Here is an 18,955-nt window from a genome sequence, read left to right as displayed (position 1 = left end):
GAGGATAGAAGCCCATCGCATGTCCCCTCCAATACATGTGTAGGCAGCCAGTCGCATCTTTTCACCTGCCAGCGCGGACTCTCATTTGGCGAGGAGTAACGTGTAGGAGGCTCACACTGCCCCTGCCATTTTCCTGTCTCTACTGTGCAGGCGCCCCAACCGACCTGTAGGAGTCGCTGTTTACAACGTCCAGATTACCACCCATCGACTTCCCACCCGCTAACTCTGCCAATTGAGTTAGTATGACGGCCGGCCGGAGGCGACACCGACAGCCGGATTCGATACCGGTGTCTCGTGCGTTGGTGACGAGCGCAATGTCCGCTGCGCCACCCAGCCGCCTATACAGGTGCTAGTTTAGGAGCAGTTACAGGTGCTAGTTTAGGAGCAGTTACAGGTGTCACAGCAGGCAGGTACAGGTGCTAGCTTAGGAGCAGTTACAGGTGTCACAGCAGGCAGGTACAGGTTAGTTTAGGAGCAGTTACAGGTGCTAGTTTAAGAGCAGTTACAGGTGCTAGTTGAGGAGCCGTTACAGGTGCTAGTTGAGGAGCAGTTACAGGTGTCACAGCAAGGGGGGTGCAGTCAGGCCACTGAACTTAGAACCTAGGTGGGGAACAACCAGGAGATCACTGCAACTCACACAAGTTGGAGAACTATCTCTCTCTCTCTCTTGCTCTCACACACACACAAAGGGAGCCGCATGTGATTGGTGGAGGCGGGACCCTTACAAAAAACTGTTGTTGCTAATCATTGACACATGCTAGCCTGTAATAATCCCCCCCAGAAAAATCTACTTTGCATTTGATATATTGCAAATATATGCCATCACACACACTGGCATTTAAAGGGTTAGAATTATACAATTAATATGTGGTGTTATGATCAGGGCTGAAGTTGAATAAAAGATTGTATTTTTTTTCAATACGACATTACAAAAAAACTGAAAATCCATCAAAATCAGTGTTGTTGCTAATCATACATTATGCTAGCCTGTTTTTAACAATAATTTGTGATGTCATCACAAACACTGGCATTTAAAGGGTACAAATAAAAAAATTCCTGCACCAGAATGCAGGAAATTAAGTCTTTGTAACAAAAAAAATCCTGGTGGGGGACCCCCAGACCCCCTCCTTAAAAAGTGGCCTGACTGGGGGCTATATTTTGCACTATATTTCCTGGCCTGAATGATTTCCCCAGTCCGGCCCTGGTTAAAAGCCTCCAATGCTTATTAGTGTGTGTGCGTTTGAACGTTTGCTTGTTTCAACCATACATTTCCATTTATATAAAAAAAATATATATAATAATAATTATATATATATATTTTTTTTTTACCTCCTATAATAGTGGGGCTCGCGGCTCTCTGACACCATTATTTGGGGGTCACGGCCTGAAAAGTTTGGGAACCCCTGCTCTACATCGTCCTCCGTCACGCCCGCTGCCTGCATGTCCTCCTTCAGTGTCCATAAACCTCCTCTTGGGCCTTCCCTTCCTCGTGAATGCCACATACAACGAAACTGTACAGAACTGCGTTTCCGCAGTTGCTCCGATTGGCAACTGACCACACGTGACCCTACCCTATTACACGCCCCCTTATCGACGCGCGTTATGCGACGCTGCACGGCTCTTTCGCTCGCAGAACAGCTGTTTCCGTATTTATAATATTGGCAATGCCGCGCTGTGAAGCACCTCTGTATTAAATGCACTCATCAATCAATCAATAACAACATTAACGATAACGCCGCGCTGTAATAGTCTCGCGACTATCTGCTAACATATTTATAATATTGGAAACGCCGCTCTACTGTCTTTAACTATGAACAAACACAACACTCTAACTTACCATCTTTAGATAATAAAGTACTCAACCTCTACTGTCTAAAAATTGTAAAGTCAATTAACGACTGATGGCTGTTTGTTGTAGAGGGCGCGGTGGCAGACTTTGTCCGATACAGAATGCAGGAAATTAAGTCTATGTAACAAAAGAAATCCTGATTATACGTGCCCCATGTAAAATATTTAAACAACCATTAAGCAGTGTTGGGCAAGTTACTCAGGAAGTATAGGAGTATTTTGTTTTTAGCGCCTTTGAGGTGCTTTGGTACCATGAAGTGCAAGCATAGTCATAGTACCCTTGAATGAGTGCTCCTGCCAGAGTCTTCAGGGTATTCTTGTTTACCAGAGAGGAGATCCGGTACAAGAATCATGTCAAAAGAGACACTGAAAGGGAGAGTTTTCTTAGGTTTGGACCTAAATGTGCTATAGATAACATTCAGCCACTCAATGTTGTACTAGAGCACCAGCATGTAATTTATCCTATTAGGTGTGTTCCACGTGGGGAAATGGGAAGTAGGGAAGGGATACATGCACACAACATGTAAACAACAACATTCATTTAGGATCCGGAATGATTTTTAAATGATACATTCATTCATCGCTGTTCTGCGAGGAAGCGAGCGAAAGAGGGGTGCAGCGTCGCATAACGCGCGTCGATAAGGGGGCGTGTAATAGGGTAGGGTCACGTGGGGTCAGTGGCCAATCAGAGCAACTGCGGAAACGCAGTTCTGTACAGTTCCGTTGTAGGTGGCATTCACGCTTCCCTTCCTCCTCTTTCCAGGCAGCTCCATCTCCAGCATCCTTCTCCCGATATACCCCACCTCCCTCCTCCGCACAAACCATCTCAGTCTTGCCTCTCTCACTTTCTGCCCGTACTGCTCAACATGGGCCGTTCCTCTTTTTATTTTGTCCAACCTTGTTACTCCCAGAGAGAACCTTAGCATCTTCATCTCTGGCACTTCCAGCTCCGCCACCTGCCGTTTCTAGACCATACAGCATAGCTCAGTGGTCACCAACCTTTTTAAGCCCAAGATCACTTATTTCTTTTGGTGAAGGCAAGATCTACCTATTGAAGCGTTGAGAGAAAAAGACAGCCAAGATTGTACTTTAAACTAAATGACTTTTATTTGCCTGTATTCTAATTACATGCAATGCTTTGGTCCAACATTAAAACGTCAAAGTAGAACTGTAATATGTACTTTCTCAGTCAGTGCTAAGTGCAGTCATCTTATGCAGCATCACTTTTCACATCAAAACAAAAGTAGAACTGTAATGTGGACTCTCATATTATTAACATTAGAAAATGCTAATTGTAAATATGTTTGTCAAAGTAGAACTGTAATATGTACTTTCTCAGTCAGTGCTAAGTGCAGTAATCTTATGCAGCATCACTTTTCACATCAAAACAAAAGTAGAACTGTAATGTGGACTCTCAGGGAAAGATACAAAAAAAAAATATTATAATTTTTTTTTACATTTTTTTTTAGGGAAAGATCTACAGGGAAGGTCTCAAAGATCGACCGCGATCGACGGGTTGGTGACCACTGGCATAGCTGGTCTCACTACCCTGCTGTAGACTTTTCCCTTAACTCTTGCTGGTACCCTTCTATCGCAGATAACCCCTGACATCCTTCCCCACCCGCACCACCCGGCCTGCACTCTCTTCTTCACCTCCCTACCACAGTCCCCATTACTTTGGACAGTTGACCCCAAGTATTTAAACTCGTCCAGTTTTGGTACCTCTACCTTGCATCATCACCACCCCTCCGTCTTCCTTCCCATTCACACACATGTACTCGGTCTGCTCACTTTCATCCCTCTTCTCTCCAGTGCATGCCTCCACTTCTCCAGGTTCTCTTCCACCTGCTCCCTGCTCTCACTACAGATCACAATGTCATCTGCGAACATCATGGTCCACGGGGACTCCTGCCTGACCTCGTCTGTCAGCCTGTCCATCACTATAGCAAATAAGAATGGACTGAGGGCCGACCCTTGGTGCAGTCCTACCCCGACCTTGAACCCCTCAGTCACTCCCACTGCACACCTCACCACAGTCGCACTGCCCTCATACATGTCCTGTACTACCCTCACAAACTTTTCTGCCACTCGTGACTTTTTCATACAGTACCACACCTCCTCTCTTGGTACCCGGTCATACGCCTTCTCTAGGTCTACAAAGAAGGGCGGGGCGGCTAAGTGGCGCAGTGGGAAAGGCGCTCGCCACTAATGCAGGAGATGCTGGGTTCGAGCCCAGCTCTCGGCATTGCTACCAGCTTGGCTGGTCGTTCATACTAATACAATTGGCAGTATTAGGGGGTGGGAAGCTGGTGGGTGGGGATTGGACGTTGTGGACAGCGACTCCTACAGGTCTGTTGGTGCGCCTGCGCAGCAGAATCAGGAAGCGACGAGGGCGGCGTGTCCCTCCCACGCAGACCCTCGCCGCTGAGAGATCGCGCTGTGCAGGTGAAAAGATGCGACGGCTGCCTCCTCGTATACCGGAGGGGACACGTGATGCAAGGCTTCATCCACATTGCAGCCGGCTTGTGGGAGGCATGGCCTAACAGCGTTCGAGACAAGGGAGGGTAGAATTGGACAATACGAAATTGAAATGGGAGAAAAAAGTAGATAAAAAAAAACATTCTAAGGGCGAACAATGCGTCTGTCGTGCTTTTCCCTGGCATGAACCCATACTGCTGCTCACTAATCCTCACCTCTCCTCTTAACCTAGCCTCCACTATCCTTTCCCATAGCTTTATACTGTGGCTGATGAGCTTTATTCCCCTGTAGTTGCTGCAACTCTGAGCGTCTCCCTTACTCTTAAAAATCGGCACTAGCACACTTTGCCTCCACTCCTCTGGCATTTTCCAAAATGTTGTTAAACAATCTTGTTAGAATGGCGGCTGGGTGGCGCAGCGGTCTAAGTGAGACATCGGTATCGAATCCGGCTGTCAGCGTTGCCTCCGGCTTGGGCCGGCCAGCATACTGACTCAATAGACCTATCTCAAACCCTGCCCTCTTTTCTTGATCCTCCAATCACAACGGTCTCTTGCCTCGCGAGGCAAGCGACAGTTGTGATTGGAGGATCAAGAAAAGAGGGCAGGGTTTGAGATAGGTCTATTGGCAGAGTCAGCGGGAGGGGAGTGGTAATCTGGTTGTTGTAAACAGTGACTCCTACAGGTCGGTCAGGGCGCCTGCACAGCAAGGACAAGAGATGTCGAGGGTAGTGTGAGCCTCCCACACATTACACCTCGCCAATGAGAGTCCGCGCTGGCAGGTGAAAAGAAGTGGCTGGCTGACTCTGCATGTATCGGAGGGGACATGCGATAGATTCTTCAACCCTCCCTACGGCCGACCAGTGGGGGGCACATGCGAGCAATGATCAAGACAGGGGAGGGGGGAATTGGCACGACTAAATTGGGATGGGAGAAAAACAGAAAAAGGAGAAAAAGTGGATAAAAAAATTTAAAATCTTGTTAGAAAAACCACTGCCATCTCTCCTAGACATCTCCAGGCCTCCGCTGGTATGTCATGTGGGCCGACCGCCTTCCCACTCTTCATCCTCTTCAAAGCTGCCCTCACTTCCTCCTTACCGATCTGTTGCACTTCCTGGTTCACTGTCTCCACTGTCCGTCCTCCTCTCTCTCTCATTTGCTTCATCCAGCAGCTCTTCAAAGTACTCCTACCACCTTCTCACCACACTGTCCTCGCTGGTCAACACCTTGCCCTCCTTATCCTTTATCACTATGGCCTGCTGTATATCCTTCCCTGCCTGGTTCCTCCGCCTAGCCAGCCGATATAGATATTTTTCTCCTTCCTTGGTGTCCAACCTCTCATACAGCTCGCTGAATGCTCTTTCCTTTGCCACCTCTCTCTTCACCTCCCGCCGTCTCTCCATGTATATGCCTGTCTACTCTCTTCATCCCCCAGTCTGTCCCAATGCTTCTTCACCAACTTCTTCCTTTGTATACTTTCCTGCACTTCCTTCCTTCGTCCTGAAGACACGCCAAATACCATTTTAGCGGTCTCCCTCACCACATCTGCTCTTTCAGCTCTTTCCTACCACCAAGCGCCTGTTTTATCTTCTCCCTGAACTCCACACAACATTCCTCTCTCTTTAACTGCCACCATTTAATCTTTGGCTCTACCTTCCCTCGCTACACTCTCACCTGCGATCACCCTGCAGTCCCTGACCTCTTTCAGATGACCCCTTCTGCATAGGACATAGTCCACCTGTGTGCACCTCCACCCGCTTTTATATGTAATCCTGTGCTCCTCTCTCTTCCTGAAGTAGTATTCACTACTGCCATACCCATCCTTTTTGCAAAGTCTACCACCATCTGACCTTCCGCATCACCTCCTCATCCCCTTTGTTTCCCTCCCCTACATGCCCGTTGAAGTCCGCTCCAATCACCTCTCTCCCCCACAGGCACACTCTCCACCACTTCATCTAACATGCTCCTGAATTCTTCCTTCTCTTCCATCTCGCACCCCACCTGGGGGGCATACACGCTAATACCATATAGCATTAGCCCTTCCCTCACTAGCTTCAGAGCCATCACTCTGATACTCTCCTCACCTCTATCACGCCACTGGCGTACTCCTTTAGGATTACCCCTACCCCGTTTCGTCTCCCATCCACCCCATAGTAGAGCAGTTTATACCCTCTCCCCATGCATCTGGCCTTACTCCCCTTCCACCTGGTCTCCTGCACACACAGTATATCTATCCTTCTTCTCTCCATCATATCAACTATCTCTCCCCCTTTGCCAGACATGGTGCCAACGTTCAAAGTTCCAACCCTCACCTCCACACTCCTCTCCATCCTCTTCTGCCTCCTCCTCCGGACATGTTCTCCCCCTCTTCTTCTCTTTTTACCACCAGTAGCCCAATTTCCCCCGGTACCCTGCTGGCCAGCAGTGCCAGGGGCAGTCGTTGGTGACCCGGGCCTCAACCGACAACGCATAACAAATTACGTATATCACGCCAGTTAGGGTACTGTGGCAACCCCAAGCCACCACTGGGCTTGGTGATTGAAGGACGCTACGTAGCGACCCAATGGCTGGGCGCTACCCATCTTTGGCTTCCGGACGCACCTGTCGCTAGAAGGCCATCAAGATCGATTAGCAAATCACGGCGCGGTGCGCCTGTTGAGGAGGGGAAACTTAATGGAACCCAAGAGCACCCTCTCACTCTCTCGTGGCAGGGGAAGGAGATACACCACGGAGCGGGAACAGCCACCCGGCAGACAGAATTAATATAAAGTCAGAGAGAGAGTGAGAAGAATGAAACGTTTGTTTGTTTATTAGAAAATAAAGAAAAGTATTATTTTGGGAACTACAACCCGTCTGTTTGTTGTTTATTCTGCCACCCCTACACCTGGAATTGCCACAGTACTTGTGTATACTGCACCTGTGTATACTGTATACTTTACTTACTCATAGTATACATTTAGATTCTAGTGTTTATTGTAACCATATTTATTGTAATTTATAACATAACTGATACAGACCATCATCTGCGCCTTTAATCACACTGCCTACTTGCTCAGATGCATATACTCAGTTAATTATATTGTTTACACTGCCTACTTTTACTTTCTACTGTACTATAATTGTATTGCCTGTATTTATGTCTTCTACTATTACCCTGCTCATACCCGTACCCAGTGGCGGCCGGTGTGAACTACATTTGGGTGGGCGCGGGGGGGGGGGGGCGTGTAGCTTTATGCCAAGCAAGCAGTGCAAAAATTTACCGTAGTGGCATGCAGTAATGCGCCTTTCATTTTCGCGGAAATAGGCTGTCTATTGCCATTCTCTTTGACAAACTCTAACCTTAACCAGCTCCTTAACAGCGCCTAAACTTAACCGTTCTAACCTTAACCAACTCCGAAACAATGCCTAACCTTAACCTTAACCATAGAAATTATATTGCCATTCTCTTTGACAAACTCTAACCTTAACCAGCTCCTTAACAGCGCCTAAACTTAACCGTTCTAACCTTAACCAACTCCGAAACAATGCCTAACCTTAATCGGCGAAAGAATACACGTTAAAAAAAAATCACGTTAAAAAATATTTTCGATGGGATTCGAACTCGCCAGCAAACAAGCCATAGGATCCACAGCCATGTGTCCTAGCCAATTGAGCTATTTGTTGGATACTGAATAAGGGGCGGTGACTTATATATATTGAGCTCCGCTCGTGTCGCATGCGCGGGCACCTCGCGCGAGCACGCCGGCGCACGCACGCACCTGAGCGAGCACGCCGCCGCCGGTGCACGCACGGTAGCATTTGTCTGAAAAGAAGGGCGCTTTACCGCACTAGCGTGCGGTGACGAATGCGGAAGCATTTTTGCACTGCTTGCTTGGCATTAACGTACAGGCGGGGGGGGGGGGCAAGCGGACAGCTGACCAAGCGAATACTGACTCAACATAACGTTACCCCGTTTCCAACGTTAACCCTTAGAAGTCAACGGGGCTTATTGCTCCCGTGGGCGGAGAACAAAATAATTAGAATCTCTCACAAATGCTCAGGAAGTCCCGTTTTTCAAAAATCTGTAAAAATAGAACAAAGACAATTTCGAGTGCATATAGTGTAATCTATATGTATCCTTACTTGCTAAACATAATACGACTTGTAAATATGTTTAATTCTTGCTAAATTGTATAGTTCTAAATATCCCTGTATTCCCCCGAAACTACAACGCGTCACGTACATGCACGCGCGCACACACAAACAGCGCATAGGTGTTAATCACTGAGTGATCTAATATGCATATTCTTCAGCGCGAGAGGGGGGGGGGGGTGTTTCTCACTGTCTGTCGTTGATAATAATAGTCCTGCAGTTCGCAGTTTATTCAAGCGCGCATCACGGTGATGACAGCTCTCTGGTCTAGAGTAGAGAGGTGGCCTGTTACTGTTCCATGATTTTCATTCGGCGCTTCAGCTCACCTGGCAGAGCAGTGGTCCTGCGCTCCTGCGGTCCGTTGTTGACGAGTTCGAATCCCATCAAAAAAAAATTTTTAACGTGATTTTTTTTTTTTTACACATGTATTCTTTCGCCGGTTAAGGTTAGGCATGGTTAAGGTTAAGGTTCTAGAATGTTCGATTATGATATCATACTGTGACATACTCCTCCTGTAGTGTGAAAAAACATGCATTCTCATAAATATTACGATCAAATCTATTTTGTACTTGATGATACATTTGAAATTGGTTTGGTTATGATCATGTTATTAGTGTGTGTGTGTGTGTGTGTGTGTGTGTGTGTGTGTGTGTGTGTGTGTGTGTGTGTGTGTAAAAAACTAATTAATAATATAATTATTATAAATGTCTCTCTCTGTATATCTCTGTATCTCTTTCTTTCTTTCTTTTTCTCTCTCTCTCTCTCTCTCTCTCTCTCTCTCTCTATTACTATACTATTATATATCTATATATATCTAAATGTCTAAACCTCTGTCTATCTAGTGTGTGTATACACCAGTATCACTGACTACCACGGCAAGCCTATAGAAAATGATTCTATTTAATAATAATAATAATTATTATTATTATAAATGTCTCTCTCTCTGTATCTTTCTTTCTTTCTTTCTTTCTTTCTTTCTTTCTTTCTTTCTTTCTTTCTTTCTTTCTTTCTTTCTTTCTATTATATTACTATTATATATCTAAACCTCTGTCTATCTAGTGTGTGTATATGCATGGCATCAAATCAAAGTGTGTGTTGCCTGTATTGATCAGTCACACTATACCCCCATTCAGCTGTAATTGTTCCCTGCTGGGCCTTTGTTTCATGGTGTGAATTAGTCATTGAAATTAACATTGACATCACATTGAATTCTGGGAAGGAGTGTAGTTCCCTTATCATTAGCTGAATTCACTGAATTCTCTTCAGAGGCTCCTGCTGCAAATTGGCAATGACTGTACCAGAATGTTTGATAGGACATTGATTGAAAACTGTCGTCTCAAATTTGACAATTGATGGCTTATTTTGAAGGTATGAATCTGTAATTTTATATTATGTAACAAAAAAAAGGGGGAAATTCTCAGGAGGAGGAGCTATTTAGGTTAGACTTCTAAGGGTTAAGTCGAGTTCATTCATACTACACGTATGATCAATCCAATAATGAACACATATATATATCTTGTCATTTTAAACAAGTTACCATTCATTCATTCATCCATTATGAGTCAACCGCGGCAAAATTAAATGTTATAGTTCAACAACAACACGCTGTGTTGAGAGAGAGAGACCGCATTAACTCACTTTGTTTAGTTGAAACGTGGTCCAGGAGGGCTTGATAAAGTGTATATGTCCACTGACCCACAGTCCCAAACTGTTGATGTATATTCACTGTCCAGACTGCATCCAGCTAGCCAAATAGCTTCTTGTTAGGCACCACAACACAAGTACTGTGATGAGCTGTGTCTTTGCCCATTTCTGCGTCGAACAGCCTGCAAACTACCTGGCGTTCTATCGCCCTGCTCTAAGACAAACTCTAACCTTAACCAACTTTGAAAGAGTGCCTAAGCTTAACCGTCGAAAGAACTTGCCGTCATGCTCTAAGACAAACTCTAACCTTAACCAACTTCGAAGAGTAACTAAGCCTAACCAGTGTAGAAACTGACGTCGGCCAATCAGAGAGCGTCTCCGAGAAATGCGGCTACGGAAAGTATAGACGCTGCTTGCTTAGATGATATAGATCGCTTGAAAACGTGCCCGGCTTCCATCATATTACATCATATTTCAACACAGTGCGTTACGTGCGTTGACCTATTTGATTGGCTGCAAGGATACAGCGATGAAACCAGTGCACGCCCTGCCGTGCGCGATATGTCTCGCCCCGACCTGAGAGGTAGTTACTAGTGACTTCCTGTGAATGAAAAACTATTATTTATATTTGATATATTAACGTTATATTGTGCATTGGAAACACAAACATACTTAAAATGAGTAAATATTATTCATTTTAAACATGTTTATTTTATTTCTAGGGCCCAAAAAAAAGAAAAAAAAAAGATTTCTTCTTCTCTCTTTTAACCAGGGAGGGCGGCGCTCTAGCGCCCACTATGGACGAACCGCCACTGCCCGTACCCCCCCTCCCCCATGCTGCTATGATGCCAGAATTTCCCCAAGGGATCAATAAAGGAATATATTATCTTATCTCATCTTTATCTCCATGTCATGTTCTAGGGCAGGGGTCGGGAACCTATGGCTCGCGAGCCATATATGGCTCTTCTGGTGACAGCATATGGCTCCCAGAAATATTTGAGTAAAAAAAGAAATTTAATTTTTTTTTTTATACTTGTGATATTTCTTAATAATACTGTGTCATTTTAAAGTAAACAGAAATTAGTTTTGAAGATACAGCTAATAGTATCTGTAGCTGAAGATATAGCGAGCAGAGCTGGCGAGGGAACACAAGTGGACAGAAATTAAAAATCTTCAACCTGAAGACCAGCTGATTCTTAAAACTTGGAACGAGCTTCCTGTGACATACTGTACCACACAATGCAGCGTGAGTATTGCCGTATTGACCATGTTTGGCTCTACATATGCATGTGGGCAGTCATTCTCGCATATGAGGAACATTAAGACCAACCTTGAAGCTCAACCTCACCACGTATGAACCAGATTACAAGGCCATCAGCAAAACCATGCAGCACCAGAAGTCACATTAAAAGTAAGACATATTTAATTTATTATACGTTAAAAATACTATATGGCTCTCAATGAAATATATTTAGAAATATTTGGCTTTTATGGCTCTCCCAGTCAAAAAGGTTCCTGACCCCTGTTCTAGGGTATATCATGGAAATCCCTATATCTTGTGATATTCTTCAAAAGTAATCTTGTAGGATTACTACGCGACTTCGTTTCAAGTTCAAGTTTGTTTATTAGTTGTCATAGTAAAATACAGAATACTTTTCCATGAAATGCTTTTTTCTGTATGAGCTCCTGGGAGTGTGCTAGATAAAAATAGATAAAAAGTATAAAATAGAAGGGCGGCTAAGTGGCGCAGTGGGCAAGGCGCTCGCCACTAGTGTAGGAGATGCTGGGTTCGAGCCCAGCTCTCGGCATTGCTACCAGCTTGGCTGGTCGTTCATACTAACACAATTGGCAGTGTTAGGGGTGGGAAAGCTGGTGGGTGGGTCCTGGTCGTTGTAAACAGTTCGGTCGGGGCGCCTGCTCAGTGAGGAAAAGGATCTAAGTGGGGTAGTGTGATCCTTCCACACGTTACACCCTCTCAGTGAGAGTCCGCGCTGCCAGGTAAAAAGAAGCGGTTGATTGGCTACACATGTGTCGGAGGAAGCATGTGATAGCCTCCACTCTCCTAGACCGACCGTAGGGGGTAGGTGCGCAGCGACCAGGAAGGGGATTGGGAATTGGCATAACGACTAACATTGGGATGGGAGAAAAAAAAGGAGGAAAAAGGAGGGGAAAAAAGATTTTTTTTAAATAATAAAAAAAAATTATAAAATAGAAAAAGTCAAAAGTACGTAAACAAAAAGTGTTCAGTCAATACACTGTACATATATACAATACAGAGTAATAAGTAGGGGTGGGAATCACCAGTTTAATCACGATACGATACGATATCGATTCTTTGGACAACGATACGATATTATCCGATATCACACAGTCTGCCACGATACGATTCGCTTCAGGTGCCTGCGATCGATATGAGACGATATTATGTGCCCATTTAATACAATCAGTAACATTTAAATCAACAAAAAAAAAGGCAATGGAAATATCATGACATTTTTATTTTTGAGCTCTTCCAGACATTTAAATGAAAAACAATCTATTGTTTTTAATGCAAATAGACCTCCTGTTCACTGTTTTTGGTTCATTTCTTTTTTTTCTCGATATTAATATCCTATTCACTGTCACAGAGCTGTATTTTGGCTGGAAAAGCATATTGGGAGTCCCAAGGTGCAGTACCGGCCAGATCCTGTTAGTGGGGCTATCCCCGAGAATGCACCCTCCCAGTCCCCACTTCTCTCTGCCTATGGCTCTGGGTTAGCTTGTTAGCTCACGCTAAAGTAACGTTATCTTCGATCTTTAACGCGACGTGGGCATAATGGAGTGACGAGGATTGCAAAGCAGGTTAGATGCATTGGACCCGTTGTGGAATAAAACAGCAGGGACATGTTTTGGGTCACAGAATAGGCACACTAGTCTTGCCCTAGTGACGCTCTAGACGCTACTGCTGTTGATGTTAAACGGAGTTTGAGTTTCACAACACTGGGCGCGGGGCGATGACGTCGCCGGATTTTCAAAATAAGAGTATCGCAATATGAATCGATCTTTTTACGTGGCATCGATCCTATTTGATTATTGATAATAGATCGATATATCGATCTGGATCGATGTATCGTCCCACCCCTAGTAATAAGAGTAACAGTGAGGTACAATGCAGAAATGGTTGGTAAGAGAAGCTCTAAGGAAGCTACTAGTTTAAACCCATCTCACATACAGTCTGGTAGAATTGTCTTAACACTGACCTGTGGTTCTTCAGGTAAGGAAACACGTAGTACATGAGGCGAGAGATCAGTGGAACAGCCTTCTCCTTCTCATCACTGCGGTACACCATGTCCAGGAGAGGAGCGAGGATCTGAGAGAAGTGAGGAGAGAGATCAGAGAGGAGAGAGATCAGTGAGGAGAGAGATCAGTGAGGAGAGAGATCAGTGAGGAGAGAGATCAGAGGAGAGAGATCAGAGAGGAGAGAGATCAGAGAGGAGAGAGATCAGTGAGGAGAGAGATCAGAGAGGAGAGATCAGAGAGGAGAGAGATCAGTGAGGAGAGATGAGTGAGGAGAGATGAGTGAGGAGAGAGATCAGTGAGGAGAGAGATCAGTGAGGAGAGAGATCAGAGAGGAGAGAGATCAGAGAGGAGAGAGATGAGTGAGGAGAGAGATGAGTGAGGAGAGAGATCAGTGAGGAGAGAGATCAGTGAGAGAGATCAGTGAGGAGAGAGATCAGTGAGAGAGATCAGTGAGGAGAGAGATCAGAGAGGAGAGAGATGAGTGAGGAGAGAGATGAGTGAGAGAGATCAGAGAGAGAGATCAGTGAGGAGAGAGATCAGTGAGGAGAGAGATGAGTGAGGAGAGAGATCAGTGAGGAGAGAGATCAGTGAGAGAGATCAGAGAGGAGAGAGATCAGTGAGGGGAGAGATCAGTGAGGAGAGAGATCAGAGAGGAGAGAGATCAGAGAGGAGAGAGATCAGAGAGGAGAGAGATCAGTGAGGAGAGAGATCAGTGAAGAGAGAGATCAGTGAGAGAGATCAGTGAGGAGAGAGATCAGTGAGGAGAGAGATCAGTGAGAGAGAGATCAGTGAGGAGAGATGAGTGAAGAGAGATGAGTGAGGAGAGATGAGTGAGGAGAGATCAGTGAGGAGAGAGATCAGTGAGGAGAGAGATCAGAGAGGAGAGAGATCAGTGAGGAGAGAGATCAGAGAGGAGAGAGATCAGTGAGAGAGATCAGAGAGGAGAGAGATCAGTGAGGAGAGAGATCAGTGAGGAGAGAGATCAGTGAGGAGAGAGATCAGTGAGGAGAGAGATCAGAGAGGAGAGATCAGTGAGGAGAGATATCAGAGGAGAGAGATCAGTGAGGAGAGAGATCAGTGAGGAGAGAGATCAGTGAGGAGAGAGATCAGTGAGGAGAGAGATCAGTGAGAGAGAGATCAGTGAGGAGAGAGATCAGTGAGGAGAGAGATCAGTGAGAGAGATCAGAGAGGAGAGAGATCAGAGGAGAGAGATCAGAGAGGAGAGAGATCAGTGAGGAGAGAGATCAGAGAGGAGAGAGATCAGTGAGGAGAGAGATCAGAGAGGAGAGAGATCAGTGAGAGAGATCAGAGAGGAGAGAGATCAGAGAGGAGAGAGATCAGTGAGGAGAGATCAGAGAGAGAGATCAGAGGAGAGAGATCAGTGAGGAGAGAGATCAGTGAGAAAAGAGATCAGTGAGAGAGATCAGAGAGGAGAGAGATCAGTGAGGAGAGAGATCAGTGAGGAGAGAGATCAGAGAGGAGAGAGATCAGAGAGGAGAGAGATCAGAGAGGAGAGAGATCAGTGAGGAGAGAGATCAGTGAGAGAGAGATCAGTGAGGAGAGATCAGTGAGAGAGAGAGATCAGAGAGGAGAGAGATCAGAGAGGAGAGATCAGAGAGGAGAGAGATCAGTGAGGAGAGAGATCAGAGAGATCAGTGAGGAGAGAGATCAGTGAGGAGAGAGATCAGAGAGAGATCAGTGAGGAGAGAGATCAGTGAGGAGAGAGATGAGAGAGGAGAGATCAGAGAGGAGAGAGATCAGAGAGAGATCAGTGAGGAGAGAGATCAGAGAGAGATCAGTGAGAGAGATCAGTGAGGAGAGAGATCAGTGAGAGAGATCAGAGAGGAGAGAGATCAGTGAGAGAGAGATCAGTGAGGAGAGAGATCAGTGAGAGAGATCAGAGAGGAGAGAGATCAGTGAGGAGAGAGATCAGTGAGAGAGATCAGAGAGGAGAGAGATCAGTGAGAGAGAGAGATGAGAGAGATCAGTGAGGAGAGAGATGAGAGAGATCAGTGAGGAGAGAGATCAGTGAGGAGAGATATCAGTGAGAGAGATCAGTGAGGAGAGAGATCAGTGAGGAGAGAGATCAGTGAGGAGAGAGATGAGAGAGATCAGAGAGGAGAGAGATGAGAGAGGAGAGAGATGAGAGAGGAGAGAGATCAGAGAGGAGAGATATCAGTGAGAGAGAGATCAGTGAGGAGAGAGATCAGAGAGGAGAGAGATCAGTGAGAGAGATCAGTGAGGAGAGAGATCAGTGAGGAGAGAGATCAGTGAGGAGAGAGATGAGAGAGATCAGAGAGGAGAGATATCAGTGAGAGAGAGATCAGTGAGGAGATAGATCAGATAGGAGAGAGATCAGTGAGGAGAGAGATCAGTGAGGAGAGAGATCAGTGAGGAGAGAGATGAGAGAGGAGAGAGATCAGAGAGGAGAGAGATCAGAGAGGAGATAGATCAGAGAGAGATCAGAGGAGAGAGATCAGTGAGGAGAGAGATCAGAGAGGAGAGATGAGTGAGGAGAGAGATCAGAGAGGAGAGAGATCAGAGAGGAGAGAGATCAGTGAGGAGAGAGATCAGTGAGAGATCAGTGAGGAGAGAGATCAGTGAGGAGAGAGATCAGTGAGAGATCAGTGAGGAGAGATCAGAGAGGAGAGAGATCAGAGAGGAGAGAGATCAGTGAGGGAGAGAGATCAGAGAGGAGAGAGATCAGAGAGGAGAGAGATCAGAGAGGAGAGCGATCAGTGAGGAGAGATCAGTGAGGAGAGATCAGTGAGAGATCAGTGAGGAGAGAGATCAGTGAGGAGAGAGATCAGTGAGGAGAGAGATCAGAGAGGAGAGAGATCAGAGAGGAGAGAGATCAGAGAGGAGAGCGATCAGTGAGAGATCAGTGAGGAGAGAGATCAGAGAGGAGAGAGATCAGTGAGGAGAGAGATCAGAGAGAGATCAGAGAGGAGAGAGATCAGAGAGGAGAGAGATCAGAGAGGAGAGAGATCAGTGAGGAGAGAGATCAGTGAGGAGAGAGATCAGTGAGAGAGAGATCAGTGAGAGAGAGATCAGTGAGAGAGAGAGAGATCAGAGAGGAGAGAGATCAGAGAGGAGAGAGATCAGTGAGGAGAGAGATCAGTGAGAGAGATCAGTGAGAGAGAGAGAGATCAGAGAGGAGAGAGATCAGTGAGGAGAGAGATCAGTGAGAGAGAGATCAGTGAGAGAGAGATCAGTGAGGAGAGAGATCAGTGAGGAGAGAGATCAGTGAGAGAGAGATCAGAGAGGAGAGAGATCAGTGAGAGAGATCAGTGAGGAGAGAGATCAGTGAGAGAGATCAGAGAGGAGAGAGATCAGAGAGGAGAGAGATCAGTGAGGAGAGAGATCAGAGAGAGAGATCAGTGAGGAGAGAGATCAGTGAGAGAGATCAGTGAGAGATCAGAGAGGAGAGAGATCAGAGAGGAGAGAGATCAGAGAGGAGAGAGATCAGTGAGGAGAGATATCAGTGAGAGAGAGATCAGTAAGGAGATAGATCAGATAGGAGAGAGATCAGTGAGGAGAGAGATCAGTGAGGAAAGAGATCAGAGAGGAGAGAGATCAGTGAGGAGAGAGATCAGAGAGGAGAGAGATCAGTGAGGAGAGAGATCAGAGAGAGATCAGTGAGGAGAGATCAGTGAGGAGAGAGATCAGTGAGGAGAGAGATCAGAGAGAGATCAGTGAGGAGAGATCAGTGAGGAGAGATCAGAGAGAGATCAGAGAGGAGAGATCAGTGAGGATAGATATCAGAGAGGAGAGAGATCAGAGAGAGATCAGAGAGGAGAGAGATCAGTGAGGAGAGAGATCAGAGAGGAGAGAGATCAGAGAGAGATCAGTGAGGAGAGAGATCAGAGAGAGATCAGAGAGGAGAGAGATCAGAGAGGAGAGAGAGAGATCAGTGAGGAGAGAGAGCAGTGAGAGAGAGATCAGAGGAGAGAGATCAGAGAGGAGAGAGATCAGTGAGGAGAGAGATCAGTGAGGAGAGAGATCAGAGAGGAGAGATATCAGTGAGAGATCAGAGAGGAGAGAGATCAGAGAGGAGAGAGATCAGAGAGAGATCAGTGAGGAGAGAGATCAGAGGAGAGAGATCAGAGAGAGATCAGTGAGGAGAGAGATCAGTGAGAGATCAGTGAGGAGAGAGATCAGAGAGAGATCAGTGAGGAGAGAGATCAGAGAGAGATCAGAGAGATCAGTGAGGAGAGAGATCAGTGAGGAGAGATATCAGAGAGGAGAGAGATCAGAGAGGAGAGAGATCAGAGAGGAGAGAGATCAGTGAGGAGAGAGATCAGAGAGGAGAGAGATCAGAGAGAGATCAGAGGAGAGAGATGAGTGAGAGAGATCAGAGAGGAGAGAGATCAGTGAGGAGAGAGATCAGTGAGGAGAGAGATCAGTGAGGAGAGAGATCAAAGAGGAGAGAGATCAGAGAGGAGAGAGATCAGTGAGGAGAGAGATCAGTGAGGAGAGAGATCAGAGAGGAGAGAGATCATTGAGGAGAGAGATCAGAGAGAGAGATCAGAGAGAGATCAGAGAGGAGAGAGATCAGTGAGGAGAGAGATCAGTGAGGAGAGAGATCAGTGAGGAGAGAGATCAGTGAGGAGAGAGATCAGAGAGGAGAGAGATCAGAGAGGAGAGAGATCAGAGAGAGATCAGTGAGGAGAGAGATCAGAGAGATCAGTGAGGAGAGAGATCAGAGAGAGATCAGAGAGAGATCAGTGAGGAGAGAGATCAGTGAGGAGAGAGATCAGTGAGGAGAGAGATCAGAGAGGAGAGAGATCAGTGAGGAGAGAGATCAGAGGAGAGAGATCAGAGAGGAGAGAGATCAGTGAGAGAGAGATCAGTGAGGAGAGATATCAGAGAGGAGAGAGATCAGTGAGGAGAGAGATCAGAGAGGAGAGATCAGTGAGAGAGATCAGTGAGATAGATCAGAGAGGAGAGAGATCAGAGAGAGATCAGTGAGGAGAGATCAGAGATGAGAGAGATCAGAGGAGAGAGATCAGTGAGGAGAGAGATCAGAGAGAGATCAGAGAGGAGAGAGATCAGAGAGGAGAGAGATCAGTGAGAGAGAGATCAGAGAGGAGAGAGATCAGAGAGAGATCAGTGAGAGAGAGATCAGTGAGGAGAGAGATCAGAGAGGAGAGAGATCAGTGAGGAGAGAGATCAGAGAGAGATCAGTGAGGAGCAGGCCATGTGAGCGGATCGGAGCGTGAGCGGCGCGGGGAGCGGGCGGTTTTGACGTGAGCGAGGAGTGGGTTTTAAAATGAGTCGGCGCGACGTCCGGAGCGAGAGTTCTCCTCCGCTCCAATCCACTCCAGGCCGCTCACAGTGGTTTAACACTGTTGATGTAATATATACATGCAGTACAATGCCAAAGCAACAGATGGCGATGTACAAACATGAAGGCCATTTTCAACCAATGAGAAGGGTGAACCTGTGATATCCTGTTCAGGCTTCGTCACTCACTTACAATGCGGCTCAATACAAACAATTGTTAAGGGGCCCAGGGGGTGTAGACTGTTGTAGTTTGAGCAAATTTACACCATGCTCCAAAAGAAAAAAAGAAAAAA

General features: G+C 46.1%; 1 protein-coding gene across 1 annotated transcript in view; it reads right to left on the bottom strand.

Annotated features, from left to right (window-relative positions):
• dop1b (DOP1 leucine zipper like protein B) overlaps window positions 1-18,955 on the bottom strand; it is a 272,141-nt gene that overhangs the window by 55,577 nt on the left and 197,609 nt on the right. Inside the window, exon 31 of the mRNA XM_084320857.1 lies at window positions 13,337-13,446. Within this exon, the coding sequence (XP_084176983.1) occupies window positions 13,337-13,446 (110 nt within the window). The remainder of the gene's footprint in view (window positions 1-13,336; window positions 13,447-18,955) is intronic.

This window comes from Notolepis coatsorum (genome assembly GCF_963971535.1).
Source record: "Notolepis coatsorum genome assembly, chromosome: 8".
Classification (NCBI taxonomy): Eukaryota; Metazoa; Chordata; class Actinopteri; order Aulopiformes; family Paralepididae; genus Notolepis; species Notolepis coatsorum.
The sequence above is the reverse complement of the archived record's forward strand: the minus strand, read 5'-3'. Positions and strand labels throughout refer to the sequence as shown.